The sequence below is a fragment of the Cervus canadensis genome, chromosome 23, assembly GCF_019320065.1.
Source record: "Cervus canadensis isolate Bull #8, Minnesota chromosome 23, ASM1932006v1, whole genome shotgun sequence".
In the NCBI taxonomy this organism is placed as follows: domain Eukaryota; kingdom Metazoa; phylum Chordata; class Mammalia; order Artiodactyla; family Cervidae; genus Cervus; species Cervus canadensis.
In genome coordinates this window covers 52,000,079-52,021,041 of record NC_057408.1, presented here as the reverse complement: position 1 = coordinate 52,021,041, position 20,963 = coordinate 52,000,079, and the positions used below count along the sequence as shown (strand labels likewise).

At 38.2% G+C, this 20,963-nt stretch overlaps 1 protein-coding gene across 2 annotated transcripts in view; it reads left to right on the top strand.

The window, feature by feature from the left end:
* The first annotated feature begins 245 nt into the window (after positions 1–245).
* The window catches only part of MYOM1 (myomesin 1), a 118,468-nt gene continuing 97,750 nt past the window's right edge, over positions 246–20,963 (top strand). The window contains exons 1-3 of one of the 2 annotated variants that reach the window (XM_043444027.1): positions 246–481; positions 4,413–4,737; positions 20,172–20,309. In XM_043444027.1, the coding sequence (XP_043299962.1) occupies positions 4,439–4,737; positions 20,172–20,309 (437 nt within the window). In that variant the 5' untranslated portion in view covers positions 246–481; positions 4,413–4,438. The remainder of the gene's footprint in view (positions 482–4,412; positions 4,738–20,171; positions 20,310–20,963) is intronic. The other variant, XM_043444026.1, reaches the window with a different exon arrangement.

The window sequence follows — 20,963 nt, the reverse complement described above, 5'->3', positions numbered from 1 at the left end:
CCATGAAGTTCATTTTGGGAATCAAATTACTACACCTATTTTTAGCTCTCAACACAAACCACTCTTTCCATTACACTTTTAAATATGCTGTGGTAAAATGATGTTGAAAATAGCTCATACAGCCAAATAAAAGCCCTACGTTTAGCTTAATCAGACCAGACCCACTGACTGGCATGAACGTCATTATATTACTGTGGCAGCTACCTGCCAGGGCCTTCCTCTTCCTTTCCGTTCAGGACTGCACTCCCCATTTGCTGCTATATTTATCTACTCTCTTAGCCATAAAAGGCTGGCTGTGTGGCTCTGACATTCTACTGCCTGACCACATGCATTATTTTTGAACTGGCCCCCAGGGTCCTGTCTTTTTAGCCCTGACTCTTAACTTTTTCTTGGATTCGACCTACGTGGGTTTTTCACTGTCTCATCCAGCCCCCACGGTCACATCGGAACATTTCCACCACCATCAATCCTTTGCAAACTGGTAAGTGTGACCTTGAGGCAGAAGAATGCACTTGATATTTTACGTGCTCAACAGCACTGCGGTGTGTGTGGTTTCTGTCTTCTGAGCTCAGCAGTTTTCTCCAAGAGATGTCAGAATAGCAGAGAAATGGGAAAGTGGAGCTCCAGGGAAGGAATGTGAACAGCAGGGTGCCAGTTTGTGCTGGCACAGCTCTTCTCAGATCAGTAGATTCTTTTAAAATTAAGCTACTGTTCCTGGAGCTATAAAGAGACAGTAGCTGTCTGAGATAGAACTGTAAGTGTGAGTCAAGTACTCTTTCCAAGTTACAGTTCAGTGGTTTGGTTGAAATCTGGAATGGGTGAGCAAACAGGAAATCATGTGTTTTCCATCCTCCATAAGCCTAGAGTACTGCCTGATTACAAGTTTGATCAAAAGGAGTAGGTTAACTCTGAAGTCTCAAGTTTCTAATTCAGTGATTTTTGCCCTGACAATGCCATGTGGATACATGTAAGGGTGCGTTGGGGGGATTTCTAATTGGAAAATGGCTAAGCAGTATTTCAGAGGCAACACAGATCCCTGCATCATGACCCTAAAGTTCACACTTTCTGTGAAGAATTTTTATAGCTTTCAGCCTCTAACACCTGTCCAAAAGTATTGTGTCACAATTACAACTACAGAGTTAACTGTTTCTTCCTAAATTCCCAAATTATTTTCAGGGAAAAAAAACCCCACAGATTTTAAAGGAATGGAAGACAACCAAACCATCTTCCCTCCCAACGCACTCTAGCTATCATGTGTTGGGGGATAATCCTCACTTACTTAATGAAGAGAAGGTAGTTGTACCTTCGTTCCAGAGGTCAGAGCTGTGACAACCAGCTCCGCTGACATAGTGTCAAAGCCTGTTTACTTGCAATATATCATCTGTGTGCTTGGAATATTCAGTACTTTTAAAAGTAAATAAAAGTAAATATACTGGGGGAAAATAGAAATAAAGAGAATGGGAAATAGAATTGAGGCACGACATTTAAAGATTTATTTTGTGAAAATTAGCAGCATTTCAAGTTATTTGGGTTCTGAATTTAGCTTATAACATAATACACAAGAAGGTCATTCATTGTTTATTTGGACATCATTCAAATAACATTTGCTGTGTTGCAGTATACTATGTATCATTACACAAATTTATGGAATATCTTTATAAATGCCTAGATATACTTCTATATTAATATAGTCTACACTTTTTTCTATAAAAATTTGTCTAGTAATTATTCATTATACCTGATCATTATTCATATATTTTAAAATAGAAAATAGCAGTCTATTTAAGGGTTGAAGCAAAAGTTGTTTGCTAGTAGCTATTTTTTTCCTCCTAGGAAATGCCATGTAGACCGATATCTTCCATGAGCCTTAACATAAATATTTCTGGAGTGAAGTTTGCTGGATTTTCTTCTTTAGGGAATACATGCCTACTTTTCACTTCAAGTAAAAAGATTTTAAGCTTGACCAAAAAAATGTAGCAAGTTTAGAAGGATTCAGTCCTCATTTAAAATTTTTTTAAAAGATTTGAAAAATTGATTACAACTAATTTTACATGTAAACAATTTAGGATATGCACAGAAGCATTAAAGATGAAAAGGAGTGGCTTTCATGAAACTATGACTTCATCCAGGGTTATCAGTATGACTGATAGGCTCCTGTCAGTGGACAGATTTCTAAAGAAAGATAGTGCAATCTGAAGTCTCCCCTCTCTATGCTAAGCAAACCTATCTTTGATTTTCAATAGAACTGTTAGCTCAAATTCACAATGCAAACTGCTACACTGCTGACTGACTTTCTTGCTTCTTTAATATAGGAAGACTAGGAGGCTTTATATTCTTAATGGAATTTTTCTGGCTTGACACCATACTTTTTGATGCATTTGTGAGATTTGAGAGGGCTTGTTATATGGCAATATGAGCATCCTTCAGGATCAGTCCTAGGACTTTCATTCTCTCTTTTTTTCTCTTTTGGCATTGTATACCATCTGTATGCTGGTGAGTCCCAAATGTAGGTTTCCATCCTGGACCTTTACCCTGTATTCCTGAGTCATATGTCCAACATCCCACCTTATCTCTCCACTTGGGTGTCTAGCAGGTATCTCAAATGTAGAATGTCTCAAACCAGGTTCCTCTTCTTCCATCCCGAACTGCTGTTTTCTTACAATCCTGCTCATCTCAGTTCATAGCAGCTTTACTCTTCCAGTTACTCAGGCAAAGTCCTTGGAGCTGTCACTCACTCCTCTCTTCCTTTCATACCCTATTACAGAACTTTCAGCAAATGCTATTGATTCTACCTACAAAACATGTGGAGTTGGATCCCTTCTCACACTTCACAGCTACCACTATAATCTTTAGCGTGGACTATCGCAGTGACCTTTATATAAATTTGCTAGGGCTGCCGTAACAAAGCACCAGAGACCAGATGGTTTAAACAACAGAAACTTATCTTCTCACAATTCCAGAGGTTAGAAATCTGACATCAAAGAATCAGCTGGGTTGGTCTTTTCTGAGGCCTCTCTCCCTGGTTTGTAGATAGTCCATCTTCTTGTGTCTTCCCTCTGCATATGTACATATCTGTGTCCTGATTTCCTCTTCTTATAGCAATGGCAATCATGTCCTGTTGGATTAGAACCTCAATTTAACTTCATTTCTTCTGTAAAGATCCTACCTCCAAATCCAGTCACGAGGTTAGGACTTCAAATACGGGTTTGGGGAGATACAACTCAGTCCATGGCAGCCTTCTCATTGGCCTCCTGACTTTCACTCTTGTCCCTCAAGAATCTATTCTCAGGCTCAGCAAGAGCATTTCTCAGCTCAGAACCTTCCAGTGATTCCTTACTCCTTTCAGAATAAAAGTCTAAGTCCTTACACTACCTGTAGGACACTACCCTCCTCCCTCCCCCGTCCCTGATGTCATCTTCTGTACCTCTCCTTGCACCCTTTCACTCCTCGCAGCCTCACTGGCCTACTTGCCTTTCCTGGAGTACAATACAACAGGCAGGCTCACAAGCCCCCAGGGCCCATGCGATGGTCTTCCATCCAGAATGCTTCTCCCGTCCCAGATATTCTCATGCTCAGGTGTTACCTTCATCCTCAGTCATCACCATTATCCCTGATGATGCTGCTTAGATGGCATCCCATTCCACATTCCTATTTTATTTTTCTCTGTAGCATTAAGCAGGTTCTAATATACTCTACACTTTATTTTCTCTATTTGTCTATCACTTGCAATAGAATATAAGGTTCTATATAGGGTTATCAGAGCAGGAATTTTGTTATTTTGTTCATCTATCTCCTAGGCTCAGTGTAGGTGCTCAGTAATTATTTGCTGAATAAAAATCACATTGGCTGGACACAGGCTGTCCACTATTACCCAATCTCTCAGGTAAAGTCCCCATCAGAAGGAAATGCCAGAAAATTAGAAATAAATATGATGAAAGTGGGCTTCCAGGTGGCACAGTGATAAAGAATCTGCCTGACAGTGCAGAAGAAGCAGGAGACTCAGGTTCGATCCCTGGGTCGGGAAGATCCTCTGGACAAGAAAATGACAGCTCACTCCAGTATTCTTGCCTGGACAGAGGAGCCTGGTGGGCTACAGTTCAAGGGGTCGCAGAGAGTCAGACACGACAGAACATTTACATGTATCCACTGAAATAGCACAGCAGGGAAAGTTTGTAAAGATCTCCTAGGTATTTAAAAAGAAGAAGAAGGCAGCACAGTGATAGAAGGGGGTACATCAGGGCTCTGAAGCAGGGAGTTAACTGAGTGAACAGCTAAACTAACCTTCACATCATTTTCCACTTAACTCTTTGGAAGAAAAAAAAGAGTAGTAATTTTCACCTGCTGATTTAGATGACTTATTCTTGAGAGTTCATTCCTTAAGAGTTCACCCCAAACCTGTTGCTTTCTCACAGCTTGCCTGGATCCCTGGGGGCACACGATGTCTCTGCCGTTTTATCAGAAACTTCACCAGCACTATGACCGCAGCTACCGCAACAGGGACCTCAGCACCACCATGAGCCAGTACCAGCAGGAGAAGAAAAGCTCAGCCATCTACACCCATGGCTCCACCGCCTACAGCAGCCGCTCCTCCGCTGCCCACCGCCAGGAGTCAGCGGCCTTCAGCCAGGCGTCCGCCGCATCCTACCAGCATCAGGCCTCCCGGGCCTCCGAGTTCGCCCTCTCCTCTGCAGCCAGTCACAAGGCGGCGTCAGCCTACGACTATGGCTACTCCCATGGGTAGGTGCAAAGCAGCCTTACAAACTTGGGGCAAAGCCGAGCTCTCTGAATACTCCAGCCCCGCCTTACGCCCCAGGTTACTTTTTCCTTTCTTCTTGAGTCTGGCAGCCCTACCTTTAAACCAGGTGTGGAGCAAGGCCTAAACTTGTATTTGGCAGGCCTGGGACTTATGTCTTGGATTCCCCTTTCCCTTGCTTGCTTGAGTTTCACAAAGAGCTTCGCAGTCACCCTGGGGTGTCTTGGTTGAATTGCCAACTGCGATATTGCTAGAAGCAGAGAAGTTTTGCCACAGGTTGTGTTCAACATTCAGCAGCAGAAGAGTTGGGAGATCTCATTTCCGACACTCACCGCAGGTTTCCTGGCCCTCACAACTTTCAACTTAGATGAGAATAGGATTTAAAATTCACAGACCACAGGAACCCAAACTGCAGCAGAGATGTGTTCTATTCTTTCTGTATCTGAAAGCCAGCGTCGAAGTTCCAAACTCTTATTCAAGCAGCAAATATTTTCTTTAGCCAGTGCATTTTATAAAAACATGGCCCTATCTCAGTCAGCCTAACAATACCAGGAACAAACCTATATTCTGAGAGGATTAGATTTATCAACCCATTGCCATGAGGGAGACCCCACACCAGAGGAAAAGAGAGACTTTCACAAACTCACAGGCTTCGAGAATAAGCTTATGGTTGCCCAAGAGGAGGATACGGGGAAGGAGAAGAGGAGGATAAAGAGTTTGGGATGGACATGTACACATTGCTATATTTAAAGCATTAAAACAGATAGCCAACAAGGTCCTACTATATAGCACATGGAACTCTACTCAATGTTATGTGGCAGCCTGGGTGGGAGGGAGATTAGGGGGAGAATGGATACATGTATATGTATGGCTGAGTCCCTTTGCTGTTCACACAAAACTATCACAACAGTGTTAATCGGCTATACCCCAAAACAAATTTAAAGTTTAAAAAAAGAAAAGAAAAAGAGGGTTTCAGTAGGATTCTAGGAAGAGTGGGCTTTGGATGCAGGTCTGGTCTAAAAAGTGAATCCAAAAAAAAAAGTGAATCAGTGTCCTGTTGCTTTGGAAACAGTCGAGTTGAGATAAATGAGGACTGTTGTATTGAGAAATCTCTTAGATGGAGCCCAGCACATGGGCTGAGAACTGAATCTGCTTCTGAGGTCTTCCACGCAAAGAGGCAATATCTCATTCTTCCTAATAAAATTTCAAACAATAAACCTGCTTATAATTGTTGATATTGGAGAAGAAAGTTGCTCGGCGAGTCTTTGGTCATGCAGAAGAGGTTGTCAGAACCCTCTACTGCAGCAGTGTCACTGGGAGAAGTGTTTCCTGTGAACCCTGATGTTGGCTTCTCTGTGTCTTGTTCCAGCCTGATGAATGCTGACTGGATCCGTACTTTCTCAGTCCAAGCCAGTTTTTATTTTCTCAGTATCCCGAGCGAAACGTGTCATGGGGATTAAAAAACACTTGCAAGATTCATGTGATTTTATTAAATGTCTATCTATAGTCCACAGAAAGAATTGTTGAACTTCCAAACGTAAGAATTCCTGGGCTGTGTGGTCAGTTACCAGCTGCTGCCTCAGATCTCCTCTGTCTGGCATATATTGCATTGTTTGTTATAAACAGATATTATTTTAAGTCTTATACAATTTAAGTCCACAAAATATCTGTCGGGATAGCTGGGAGAGGTGTTTACTTCTAGGAATTAGAAAAGTGATTGAGGACATAATACAATGGTTTGTATGAACAGAAGTAAGGACTGGTTCTGAAGGCAGAAACTCCTGTATCCCTGTGGGTTAAACAGCACCTGAGGTACAGCTGTGCTTTTGGGGGTGCGGTGCCGACCTCCTGGGAGCTTCTGCACATCCAGTACCAAAGTCTCTGGAATTACCTGCAGTGTATGAAGGCAACATTCTGAAATTCCACTTAAAATGGAATAGGATCGTTTTCCAATCCCACTTTCACGGGTTATGTGTGCCATGGGATATTCATAAGGACTTCGAATTGGCTGCAGATATGGAAATACTGTCAGGGAGGAGGTGAATTCATTTCTTTTGGCTCTTGTTTCAAATGACCTGCTTTCCAAACGAAACAGGAATGGGCACCGTGCTATGTGATAGTACCACATGTTCTCCTGAAGAATGTTACATACATATGTTTAAGAATCTCACTTAGGAAAGCAGCTGTCTTGTAATAGAGAGGATTATGTTTTAAATATCCATTTTCCTAGTCCATCTGTGCTGAATCTACAGAAAATGTAGAAAATGGGTGTTTTCATTACTGTACAATTTTTAAGCTAACTCATGTTAGCTTATTTCATTCCCCCAATGCTGTAGAGTTTATAGAGTTTTATGAATTTGTTATTTAAAGAGAGGTTTTTTCCTTAAATTCTATTCCTAAATTCTTCTTTTAACCATATACACACCATTCATATTTATTTACAGTCTGATAAATCATATCAAACATTAGTAATTGAAACTTTGAGCATCTTTGTATTTTATCCAGAAAACATTTGCTCTATTTTGTCTTTGGAAGACTTAGCCATATTAGTTATAAACAACCTCAGATAATAAACTTTCTGTAGGAAGTAGAACTGTAATTATTTCTATGGTCAACCTTACATCTTGTTCCTTCTTGCTATTTAAGTGTTTATGTAGGTAGATTGGTGTTTGTTAATGGCTTGGTATGTTTGAACAACTCCACTTCTTAGTAGAAATGTGGACCTAAAAAGAAGAAAGGGAAGATGCCAATATTTTTTCCTTTGGGTATTGCAATGTAAAAGAAAAGAAAGCTAACCTAATCCTGGGGGTATTTTAGTTTTTCTTTTTTAGACCTAGAGCTAACAGGTGCAGATAATATTCTTTGAACATTTCAAAATCTTTATAATTCTTTCAGGTTGTATTTTTGATTTTTCAAAATGGAGCAACTTTTCCCTGCTGAATGAAATCTTTCTCTTGGGGTTGTGAAGAGTGTTGTTAATTAAAACTGGTGTGGAGTTGGAAATGCAGCTCTGTGGAATGTATGTGAACACTGGGCCTGATCCATTTTTAGCCTCTGCTTTGTAGTTGGACGTCCTGGTAGTAAAGTGGAAACTATGGAGATTTATATGTGCCCACAGCTTGGCTGACCTCCGTTAAATCTTAGGAACAATGGCTTGTTCAGTGTCACTGTGGTTTTAGCTCAGATCGGTTACCAGCTGCATTCTGAGCCAAGAGTTGTAAATTAAATTCTGGAAGGCTTATTCTAAATGCCTTTGTTCTTAGTCACAGTGAGGGAAAAACTAAATTAAAGAAAGTGATTCAGGAAAACAAAAATGATATAAGACTATTGTTTTATGTTAATAATTCACAAATACTGTTAGAGATTAAAGGAGAAATGGTACTCATGACCACTTTGCAACCATTATGCGAGGGTTCTTAGCCTCTGTCTGTGAATAGGTTTCAACAGAGTTTTGTATGATTTGAAATTATATGTAAGATGAGATTTTTTTTTTTTTTGGTGAGAGAGACCCTAGCTTTCATCATATTGTCAGAGAACTCTGTGACTCAACAAAGGTCACCACCACTGCACTAGAAAATCTGCATAAAAATATCAGACAGCCCAGTGTGTGAGCTGATGATTCCTTCCTAGGGCCAATATTACAGGGAATTAGGATGAAATAAGGCAGATGTTTACAGGGAATGTGGTATATGGAAACCAGTGTTTTCAAAATCCTCTGTATTGAATAATATGGGAAGAAAAAATAACTATTTTGTTATGCTTGATAAGTAGGAATGAATAACTTCCAGAGGACAACACAGCATATTTCTTGGATGATGGGTCTCTCAACCCTCTGAGGTTATGGTAGACACGTGATTGTCTGATTCTAAGCAGATTAAACTCCACCCCTTACAGTGCTTCCCTGGTGGCTCAGTCAGAAAAGAATCTGCCAGCAATGCAGGAGACCAGGGTTCAATCCCTGGGTTGGGAAGTTCCCCTGAAGAAGGAAATCGTAACCCACTTCAGTATCCTTGCCTGGGAAATTTCATGGACAGAGAAACCTGGTAGGGTACAGTCCAGGGGATCGCAAAGAATCCGATACAATTTAGCAACTAAATCAAGAGGGACTAAAACAAGAGCAACTAAATCAAGATATAGCCTCTTCTCTAAAGAAAGATTTAACTATCATGTATAAGGAAAAGGCACCATAGTTCATGGGTAGAAAATGTAGCATTCTGGGATTTGTCTTCTAGAACTTAAGTACCAAGAAAATGATGAGCCATATTACTTCCTATATGGTAAGGAGAAAGTCTGGGGAAAATCCAAGGACAACAGAAAGCCAGTTACTATTTTATCCCCCTAGAAATGGGCCAGTTTGTTTTCAGTTTTACTTCTTTAAAGGGCAACTGAAAAAAAAAAAAAAGGCAACTGGTCTGTGTTCTGAATCCTCCAAACAAACCCTGAGTCCAAAGAGGGTAACATTCACTGGGCATCAATTTTCAACTCTCACTGCCGTAAATCTGCGGCTTGTTTGCGAAGAGAGAACTAGAAGTAGCACCCCTGGTGATACCAGTTTTTCATACAATTGGCAGTTTGTCATAGCTCCATAGAACTGTGGAATGCTAAAGAAGGAAGAGACTAAAAGCTCATCTAATTCAAGCCCTTCCTTCCACAGATAATGAGGCCCAGAAAGACAGGCTTCAACTCTCTGCTTCCTTTGTTATGTTCTACATTGAGAATACTATCCATCAGTCTCTTTTGCAGGCTAAATGCAAGTTTAGAGGATATAAGATGCCCCAAAATGGCATTAATCTTATGTAGGCAGGTGAATCAGGCTGTGAGAAGGAAGACATGTCCCCTTAAGGAGTAGGAATAGAGTGAGTAGCCAAAGGTGGAGGAAGGGCCATGCAGTCACCTCCCGGTGCCCAGAGGTGAAACGGTAGCTCCGTTCACTGCTGGCCGAGCAGTGGGTGTAACGGAGCCTCCCCGCGGAGATCCCCAAGCTCTGAGAGCCCAAGGGAACTGGTGCTGCAGACTTGACCTTTTCCACACCAGCCTTTCTGGGTGAAACAGGAGAAAGCAGGAGCACCTCAAATGAGGATCCATCTAATAGTTGATAAGTGCTCAGTGCTCAGTCCCTCAGTCATGTCCAAGTCTTTACGACCCCATCCACTAGCCTCCTTTGTCCATGGGATTTTCCAGGCAAGAATACTGGAGTGGGTTGCCTTGCCCTCCTCCAGGGGATCTTCTCAACCCAAGGATCTAACCCAGATCTCCCTCATTGCATGTGAGTTCTTTACCGTCTGAGCCACCAGGGAAGTCCATATACAGCAGTGCCAAGTTGTAAATATATAGAGAGAGGCAGTTTTACAGGAAAAAAATGGTAGAATAATAAAAATGAGTTCAGCTCTATTGTGGCCACTCAGTAAAGTCTAATAGCAACGTATAGATAAGTCAGCATTGAAAATGGAGCTTCTGTTTTCAAGCTTTTGCAAACACCTCTGTGTCATGCTGGGATGACCTACCCATCTTTCAATGTCCAGCTCTTCCACAAAGCCTTCCCTGATAGTCCCAGATAGAAATTGTCTCCAAGCCTGTAAATTCAACTTTTGTTTGCTCTGCTCTTTCTGCTTATCTGCCTGCCTGCCTTCTGTCTTTCCATCCTTTCTCCTTTGATTGACATAATACAATGCTTCAGGCTGGTAGCATTTGCAACCCTACTAGACAGTAAAGGTCTCAGAAAACAAGTCTTTAATTTAATATGTAATCTTCATATCCCCCTCCCACACCAGTATCAAGCATAGAATTGTGCACACAGAGGATAAAAAGTTTTCTGTTGAATAAATGAAATTATTATGGAAAGTTAAGACTTTCTGTTTGAAATCTACCTTCTCTTGCACCTTTTAAAATATCAGCTTGTCTGTGTAGTAAGTTTATGTTTAACATTACAAGAAACAACTTAACTCTTTTCCAAAGCAATTATATCATTTTACATTCCCATACCAAGGTACAGGGATTCCAGCTTATCCACATTAGTTATTTTCTATCATTTTTTACCCTGTCTTTTAGGTATGTGATGGAGTCTCACTGTGGTTTTAGCTTGCACTTACTTAATAGCTAATGATGTTGACCATCTTTTTAATGTGTATGGTAGCCATTTGTGTACTTCATTGGTGAAATGCTTGTTCAAATCTTTTGCCCATTTTTAAATTGGATTTTTTTTTCTGCTTATTATTGAGTTGTCAGAGTTATTTAAATATTTGCTATATAATTCCTTTCTTAGATATATGTTCGGAAATACTTTCTCTCATTCTGCACCTTGCCTTTTCATTCTTTTAACAGTGTCCTTCAGATACCAGAACGTTTACATTTTGATGAAGTTCTATTTGTCATTTTTTTCCTTTTTGTCATGCTATTGGTGTTATGTCTAAGCATAATTTGACTTATTCAACATCACTGTCGTTGTTGTTGTTGAGTCACTAAGTCATATCTGACTCTTCGTGACCCCTGGATTACTGCACACCAGGCTTCCCTGTCCTTTACGATCTCCTGGAATTTGCTCAAACTCATGTACTTTGAGTTGATGATGCCACCGAACCGTCTCATCCTCTGTCACCCACTTCACCTCCTGCCCTCAATCTTTCCCAGCATCAAGGTCTTTTCCAATCAGTCAGCTCTTCGCATCAGGTAGCCAGAGTATCGGAGCTTCATAGAGTTTCTCTTATCTTTTTTTTCTAAGAGTTTTATAATTTTAGCTTTACATTTAGAAATATCCATTTTGAATTTTTTTTTTGGTATGTGATGTTAAGTTCTAAATTCATCCCTTCACATACAGATAGACTGTTGTCACCATTTGTTGAAAAGACTATCCTCTCCCCCTTAAATCATTTAGCTTCTTTATGAAAAATAAATTGACCATGTATGGCTGAGTCCCCTCACTATTCACCTGAAACTATCACATTGTTAATCGACTATATCCCAATAAAAATAAAATGTTTTAAAATAATAATAAAGAAAAAGAGCTTTGAAAAAAAAAGAAAAAGAGCTTTGGAAAGAAAAATATCAATTGACTGTAAATAAAAAGGTTTATTTACAGAATCTCAATTCTGTTGCATTGATCTGTATGCCTGTCCTTAGGCTAGTACCACACTTTCTTAACTATTGCTGCTTTATAAAAAGTTTTGAAATTGGTGGATTAAGTTCTCAAACTGAGTTCCTCTTTTACAAAAAAATTTTTGCCTATGTGGTTCCTTCATATTCCCATATAAATTTTAAGATCACCTTGTCAATTTCTACAAAGAGAAAAGTCTTCTGGTAATTTGATAAAAATTTTGTTGAAAACATAAATCAGTTTTGGAAAATATGCCGTTTTAACAGTGTGGACTCTTTCAATCCATGAACATGGATATTTATTTATTTAGATTTTTGTTTCACTTATCATATAATGTTTTGTAATCTGCAGTGTAAAGTCTTGTACTTCTATGTTAAAATTGTTCCTATTAAATATTTTATTCTTTTTGATAGAATTGTGAGTGGAGTTGTCTTAATTTTATTTTTTCATTGTTCACTGCTAGTAAACAGAAGTGTAATTGATTTTTGTGCTTTGATTCTATATCCTGTGACCTTGCTGAACTAATTTATTAGCATTAGCATTAGTGTGTATGTATATTTCTTAGCATTTTCTATATAAACGATTATATCATCTGTAACTAAAGTTAGACTTGCTTTCCAATTTTTCAGTTTAACTAATTGCCTCGACTATTCTTCACTGTGCTGTGAACTTCAGTACAATATTGGGTAGAAGTGGCAACAGCAAGCATCATAGCCTTGTTCCCCATCTTAGAAAGAAAGGATTTAGATTTTTACTATTAGATATGATACTAGTTATAGATTTTTCATAAATGGCCTTTATCAGATTGAGGAAGTTCCCTTCTATTCCTATTTAGTTGAGAGTTTTTAACATGCAAGAAAGCTGAATTTTGTCAAAATTTTTTTGTACCTATTGAGATGATAATGTGGTTTTTGTTCTTTATTCTATTAATATAGTGTATTACACTAATTGATTTTAAGATATTAAATCAACCTTGCATCCCTGGGCTAATTTCTGCTTGGTTTTATATGTTGCTGAATTCAGTTTACTGATATTTTGTGAAGGATTTTTGTGCCTATGTGTATGAGGGATATTGGTTTGTAGTTTTTAAAAAAAATATAATGTCTTTGGCTTTGATATCAGGTAGTACTAGCCTTATAGAAAAAGTTGGGAAGTGTTTCCTTCTCTTCTGTTTTTTAAAAAATATGGAAATGATTGGTTTGTTTCTTCCTTAAATAGTTCATGTAATTTGTCAATGAAACCATTTAGGCCTGGGCTATCCATTGTGCATGGATTTAAAATATATATATATATTTATTTATTTGGCTGCATTGGGTCTTAGTTGTGGCACGTGGGCTCTCTAGTATGTGGAATTAGTTGCTCCATAGCATGTGGGATCTTAGTTCCCTGACCAGGGATGAAATCTGGGCCCCCTGCATTGCAAGGAGGATTCTTAACCCCTGGACCAGCAGGGAAGTCCTAGTGCATAGATAAATTACTAATTCAATTTCCTTATTTGTTATTGAGCTGTTATGATTTTTAATTTCTTCTTGAGTTAGTTTTGGTCATTTAAATCTTTATGGGAATTTTTCCATTTCATTTAAGTCATCTAATTTTTTGGCATAAATGCATTTATCATGTTTCCTTATGATATATGAGAGATTTGCTTTAGCATTTCTTGAAAGGCAGGTCTGCTAGCAATGAATTCTCTATCTTTGTCAATGTCTTTACTTTGTTTTCAGTTTTGAGTAGTGGTTTTGCTGGATATAAAATTCTTGATGTAGTTTTCCCTCCAGCACTTAAATATGTCATACAAATGTCTTCTGAGATGTATAGTTTTTGATGTGAAATTAGTCATTAATACCTTGTTCCCTTATATGTGATGAATCATTTTACTCTTGCTACTTTCTAGTTTTCTCTCTGGCTTTGGCTTTCAACAGTTTGACTATGATATGTCTACATGTGTATCTCTTTGGGAGTATCATACTTGGGTTTGTTGAGCATCTTGGATTCACAGAGTACTATTTTTACACAAATTTGGGGAATTTTAAGCCATTATTTCTTCAAATATCTTTTCCTGCCCTTTCTCTCTTTCTCCTCTTTCTGGTACTACCGTTACTCATATTGTGGTATATTTGATGTTGTCTGACAACATATTTTTTCTTCATCCTTTTTCTGTTTTTTTAGATTAGTTTCTATCTTCAGCTTACCTGATTATTTTATTCTTTTATATAAAATCTTTTGGGCCCCTTTAATAACTTTTTCATTTAAGTTATTGTACTTTTAAACTCCAGAATATCCATTTGACCTTATTTTACAATTCCTATCTTTTTGTTGACATTCTTTCTTTTTGAGTCATTATTATAATACTTTCCTTTAATTATTTAAACATGGTTTCCTTAATTAGCCTTTGAATATAGTTCCTTTATTTTGAACATATTTCTAATTACTGTTTTGAAGTCTTTGTCTGCTAAAGCCAATATCAGGGTGCACTTGGAGACAATTTTTATTTACTGCTTTTTTTCTTCTAGCGTGCATCACACTTTTCTATTTCTTGTCATGTCTCATAATTTTTTTGTTGTTGAAAATAGGTCATAATAGATAACATATCGTAATAATTCTGGATTCTGAATTTTTCCCAAATGTGTTGCTGCTGTGTTTTGTTTAATTACTTGCCTAAACACATTTATAGACTCTGTTTACCCAACACTGTTACTGCTGATGTCTTTGTTTAGTGTTTTAAAAAATTATTGTTCTTATTTTTAAGCCTGAATTCATAGGGATCACTTGGTATTTGCATAGATTAATGACCAATCAATGAATGGTCAGACGTCTGTGCTCTCAAACATCTCAAGACAGTAAAGCTTCCATCCTCTGGCAATAGATCTGTGTGTCTGGGTGTGTGTGTTGGGGAGCATATTTGAAGTCCAGGTCAGTTTAAAATGTGTATGCCCTGGATTTGTTTGTCTCTAGACTCCCTTGTCTCTTCTCTGCACACACAGGCTCACACACAGTCAGCCAATCATATGTGGATGACCTGAGTCCTTTCCAGTTTTTTCCATTCAAGCACATGGAGAGAGCTTATGAAGGCCCCCTTGGTGGTCTTATTTTTCAAATCTTCCTATTATATCTCTGACTGATGTGCCCATCTGCTGCTTGTTCCAACCATGACTGTATCCGAAGACTGACTGAGCAGCTGACTTCCCTTGTTTGTTTGCAACTTAGGTGGCTAGTGTTACTTACAGTGTTGCTGGTTGTGGAGGTTTATCATGCTCTGCTCCAAATCAGCCCCTCTGACAGTGAATATTAAAAGTTTCTCACCTTTTCCCACCTTAGTAGAAGTACTTTATAGATTGAGCTGGGGGTGGGGGTGGGAAAGAACTAGGTAAGCGTGTCACACAGACTCCTACTATTCAGACTTGAAGTTCAGTATCTCTTCATGAACAGCCAGCCACCTGTCGGTGTAGTGTGTGCCTGTGCTTGATTTTCAGAGGCCTGAATGGGTTGGTTTTGACAATTGTATCCAGTTTTATCACGGTTTTTTTAGAGAGAGGACCTGCTGAACTACTCACTCCACCATACTGGAAGTCCGACCTCTGCATTGGTCTTTCTTACTAGCTCCTCAGCTGATTCTGATGTGAAGTCAGGGTTGAGAATCACAGAGATAGGGTATGGCTACAGGAGGTTGAATCTTGATTTCACGTCATTCAGTAAACCCTTATTGAACACTATCAGGCACTGGACACAGTGCTGAGGATATAAATGTAACTTTTAGGCCATCTCTCTCCTTGAATAGTCACAGGAGTGGGACAGATAGAGAAGGAAATCAGTAATGTAATATAATCATGAGCACATGTGGGTGGGTGGTGCTGGGTTTGGGAATAGTGTCAGCAAAAGACAAAGCCTACAGCCCATCATTTTTTTCTAGAACATGCTGATAAGTTGTCATAGTTTTTTCAGAAAGTAATATAGCCATTAAGTAGATCCATACTTAACATAAGCAGGCATAGTTACTCATCCTGAGGAACTAGGACAATTTTTCACAATTACGTGATGATTATAAACATGACTTTGAAGAACTAGCTTTTGACTTCATGTAAAGTTTAATGAGCTTCTTAATGCTTTATTTCTAATTGGACTGTGATGATTTCATAACCTCTATGTTCTGTGCTATGCTTACTCACTCAGTTGCATTTGACTTTTTGTGAGATGTGAATAAATTTAGGAATAACTAATCAAAATCAGAGTCATTATGGGCAGTGTGACATGTTGTCGTGGTTTCTGAAGTGGGGAGTCCATGAAGGCAAGCCAAGGAAATGTAGGAAGATATATTAGCACTTCTGTAGTTAAAAAAATTAAATTTGGCCCTGAACATTTTTTTACTGGTTGAAATTTCACAAAGTGAGAATATTTATTCAGCAGTATATGTAAAAAATTTATAAATAGACAGACATATATAGGTGACATGATCAAACATGTTTGGATCGAGAAGACTCAGACACGAAGTTGAAGGCCACTGGTATAGAGGAAAGAGCACTAACCTACATGGGTGCTGGTCCTAGTTCACCTACCAACTTGCCGGGTAAACCTGGGCAAGTTACAAAGACACGCTAGGTCTTCATCTATGAAGCAAGGAGGGTGGTGGAAATGTCCCTGAGATCTCTTCCAGTTCAGTGATTCTATAGTAGTTTTGTTCTTGTTTTTCCTGTCAAGAATAATTATGAATTTGTACGAGTAGAAGGTTATGCTGTTGTTCAGTATTTGAACTAGATGAAGTGCAAGTTTATTTCTGAGTCCCTGGAACATTTCTAGAGAGAGCTTTCTCCTGGGCTGTATCCCTTCTCTGGGGTGCTGCTGGTCATAGATGTGATGATGTCAAACAAATCATGATATATCCTTAAATTCTACTAACTTTAGGCATATTAACAGAGCACATACCACAATTAGTAGTGGAGTACAGGTAGATGTACCTAGACACAGTTACAGATGCGTGGGTACACGTGTACACACAAATCAATCCTTACCTATAGTTTCAAAGCTTACCTTAGTTTCAGGGACTTCCCAGGTGGCTCAGTGGTAAAGAATGTACCTGCCAATGCAGGAGACATGGGTTTGATCTCTGGGTCATGAAGATCCCCTGCATAAGGAAATGACAACCTACTCCAGTATTCTTGCCTGGGAAGTCCCGTGGACAGAGGAGCCTGGAGGGCTACAGTTCATAGGGTCTCAGAGTCAGACACGACTTAGCAACTAAACACAGTAGCTTATTTTCACGGCTTTCATAAATTGGAATTCAGAAAGAATCAAGATTTAAGACGTAAAGAACATTAAATATAGTTTTAATAGTTAAAAGACCACATTGATCCATACATATCAAACTTAAAGTGTCTACTCAGAAACTAGCTTTTGAGACAGGATTATTTTCAAAATTTAGATGCAACTAAAAGCCCAAGAGGTTAGCAAGCGTTTATTTAGCTCTTTGATGTAACTTCAAAGAAATTCAAATTTAAAAAAGAAATTTAAATTTTACATTTTCTATTGAACTCCTTTAAAAACATTATTTGACTTTAAAATTTGATAGAGTAAGATGTTAGGTTTCCGTGTTCTTGGGTCATAACAAAAGAAGCAATTGATGGCGTTTCTTCACATAATTAGTTAAACAATTATTGCATAGTCAGTTTCTTAAAACTTCATCTGATTGAGTTTCGTTAGTTTTGATAAATGACTTAACATTACCAAATAGTCTGTTAGCACAGTATTTTAACATTTAATCCTAAATACACTCTTTTTGTTAGCTTGAAGAAACTTTAGAGAGCATAGCAAATGTTCGATATCTTCTAAGTACTTTGGATTTTCTAAATAATACTAGATAATATATAAAATCACAGTGCTTTTATGAAGTCTTTTGTTCCAAATGAAATATGACATAAAAACTAATGATAGTCCCATAAATCTTTACTATAAAGTTCTACTATTAAAAACTGTCTGCTGTGATTTACCTGTGAGAATAGAATAATCACATTCTGGCACATTGTATGCAACAAATGCTTTGTTTGAAAGATTTATCTTAAAGGAAAAAAATGACTGAAGAAAAAGGAACAACAATACAAGAAAAAGAATGACAAATCATGACTTTTATTTTTTAATTGAAGGTTAATTGATTTACAGCATTTTGTTGTTTTCTGTCAAACATCAGCATGAATCAACCGTAGTTATACATATGTACCCTTTTAATATAAGCAAACATTGAAAATATGCTCATGAGGATATGAGTGTAGACAGTAGAATGAAAGTAAATAGTAAAAAGAGCAAAAACAGAGAAATGAGAAAAATCAGAAAATGCAAATGTTCTATAAATAGAAAAAAAGCTCAAACTCCATAATTAATTTTATTTTGTACAGTAATGGAATTAAAGGAGTGATGGAAAATACCATTTTAAACTTAGACCTGTATTAGCACAGCCTGTACTTTGTAACTCACTGAGGGTTTAGAATGCAATCATTTTGCATTTTGCATTTTGCCACCCAGGAACAAATTTCACTAAGCCTTCCAACTGGTAACCAATCCACAAGCTTGAATTCAAGGTTCTAACCTTTAGTATTAATGCTGATCATAGAATAAGAGCTGCATATTCACCCTGGGGGAGGGGCGGTTAGTTGGGGAGGAAGAGGTTTGTCATTTCCATGCTACCCCTCCACTCCAGGAATTAAAGCCTGTAGCCTACCCTACACTCCCAGGCCCAGAACCACTGTACTCCCAGGGCTTCCTAGAAGCCCAAGAGTTCTGTGTTGCTTGCTTAGCAGAGGATAAGTTTATTTGCATTATTGTGTATCCATTTTGTACTATGTCTATGCACTGTCTTCTTTTGACCTAAGTAATCCCTGCTTTTCCTAATGTTTTTTAAAGATTGAGAAACAATCAAGGTTTGGACTCTTTGGAAGGTTTTTCTGTTTTAACTGGGCAGCTTGGTTTTTCCATGCCACACCATTCACGTGATTCATTTTCTTTTCAAATTTTCTTGACAGTAGGGACCTTTTAAAAAATATATATTTATTTTATTTTTAATTGGAGGGTAATTGCTTTACAATATTGTGATGGTTTCTGCCATGCATCAACATGAGTCAGCCATCGGCATATATCCCCTCGCTCTTGAACCTCCCTCCTACCTCCTTCCCCACCCCAACCCTCCAGGTTGTCACAGAGCACTAGCCTTGGGTTCCCTGCATCATACAGCAAACTCCCCTGGCTATCTATTTTACATATGGTAACATATATATTTCAATGCTATTCTCTCAAATCATCCCACCTTCTCCTTTCCCCACTGTCCAAAATTCTGTCCTTTATGTCTGCATGTCCTTTGCTATCCTGCACATAGGATCACCCCTACCATCTTTCTAGATTCCATGTATTAGAGATCTTTTTAATATTAATTTTCAGTTTCAGAATCAATTCAAGTCTATATAAAAATTACAAGGGTCATACAGAGTTTCTGTACGATTTCTTATTGTGACTTTCTATCATTACAATGGAGACTTTTAACCTGAGTCCATGGATCGACTTCAGAGATCCATGAACTGAAATTTATGCCAAATTCTGCATTTGAATGAAAATGCATTTCATTTCATCCAAGAACTATATAAAGATTGTACTTTTAATGTCATCAATCCTTTTCTCTAGGTGCAATCTCAGCTGTCTTGTTTTCCACTCTAACACATTCTTTGCTTTATTAGAACAATAGCTGCCTCCAAGCACCACTTGCACCAGTGTTCATGGGTGGATTTTTGTGTGTGCTACAGCATTATCAAAAGGTTCTTTATCAAATCTGTAATTTTCCGAGTCACTTGATGCTGTGTGTTCATCTAAAATATATTAATTCTGTTGTTTAATGAGCTCAATGTTCTTTCAAACATAATCTGCTACATTATACAAAAACCTCAAGTTCAACCTCAAGGCCCTGAATTGACTGGGCTCTCAATACAGAAAACTTGCTTTATTTTTGTTTATCAATCCTCTGAAAGCATTTGCATGTACAATGTATCCAAACCATTCATGTAGGCTGCCTACATTTCCAACATAAATTTAACAGCAAAGGGTATTTGGAAACATTACCAAAGCACAGCTGCTTTCCCCTGAAACTTTAATGAGAAAAAGCCATGAAATTACTACAGACCTATTTTTCTTGTGTCTGGATAGAGTGCATTATGTGAGGTCATTTTCGCTCTATTTTAGTTCTAAAGATAGAAGATAATTATGACATTAGCCATCTAGGAGTCTATGCAACACTCCTAAATTTAAAACTTCTAAACATTTTTTAAATTATTGACTAACATTAGGGTGTTTTTTTGTCAGACTTACAGATTCCAGTCTGATGTTAGATTATTCATCCAAGTTGAGCCCCCAAACAAAGAGAGCCAAGAGGAGCCTTCTCTCTGGAGAGGAGAAAGAAAATCTGCCAAGTGACTACATGGTGCCTATTTTCTCAGGACGGTACGTATGGATTCTCTCCCTGGATCTGATTTTTAGAAAGTGGAGAGGGACTTCCCTGGTGGAACTATTTAAAATTAATACTTCACGCTCCCAATGCAGAGGGCAGGGGTTTGATTCCTGGTCAAGGGACTAAATCTCACATGCCACAACTATGAGTTTGCATGCCACAGTGAAGATCGGGGATCCTGCATACTGCAACTAAGACCCAGTGCAGACAAGTTAATGAATTAATTAATTATTCTAAAAAAGAAGTGGGGAATAAATGTTTTCAGGTAGTAATAGTAATATCAGCTATGATTTATTGAGCACTTACTTTGTACTGGTTGAGAAAGTCTGAGGAACCTTGGAACTGTGCACAGTGGGAGATGTGATCATTGTAAAAATGTTTGCCATCACATTGGATGGCTATGTGACCACAGAGATTGATTAGAGACTTATTTCTAATTATGTAACTAGTTGAAACTAGAAGCAAAGTATTGGATGCTAGTGATTGGATACTATATACAGGTGCTATAGTTAGGGCACAAAGAAAGGTTAAAACTATAAAGTACTGGGTAAACTAAAAGAAAAAAATCAAATGATATATTTAGGTAGATTGGTTGCCAGTGTGGTTTTAATTATTATTCATTAGGAAGAAAAAAATCCTTAGAAATA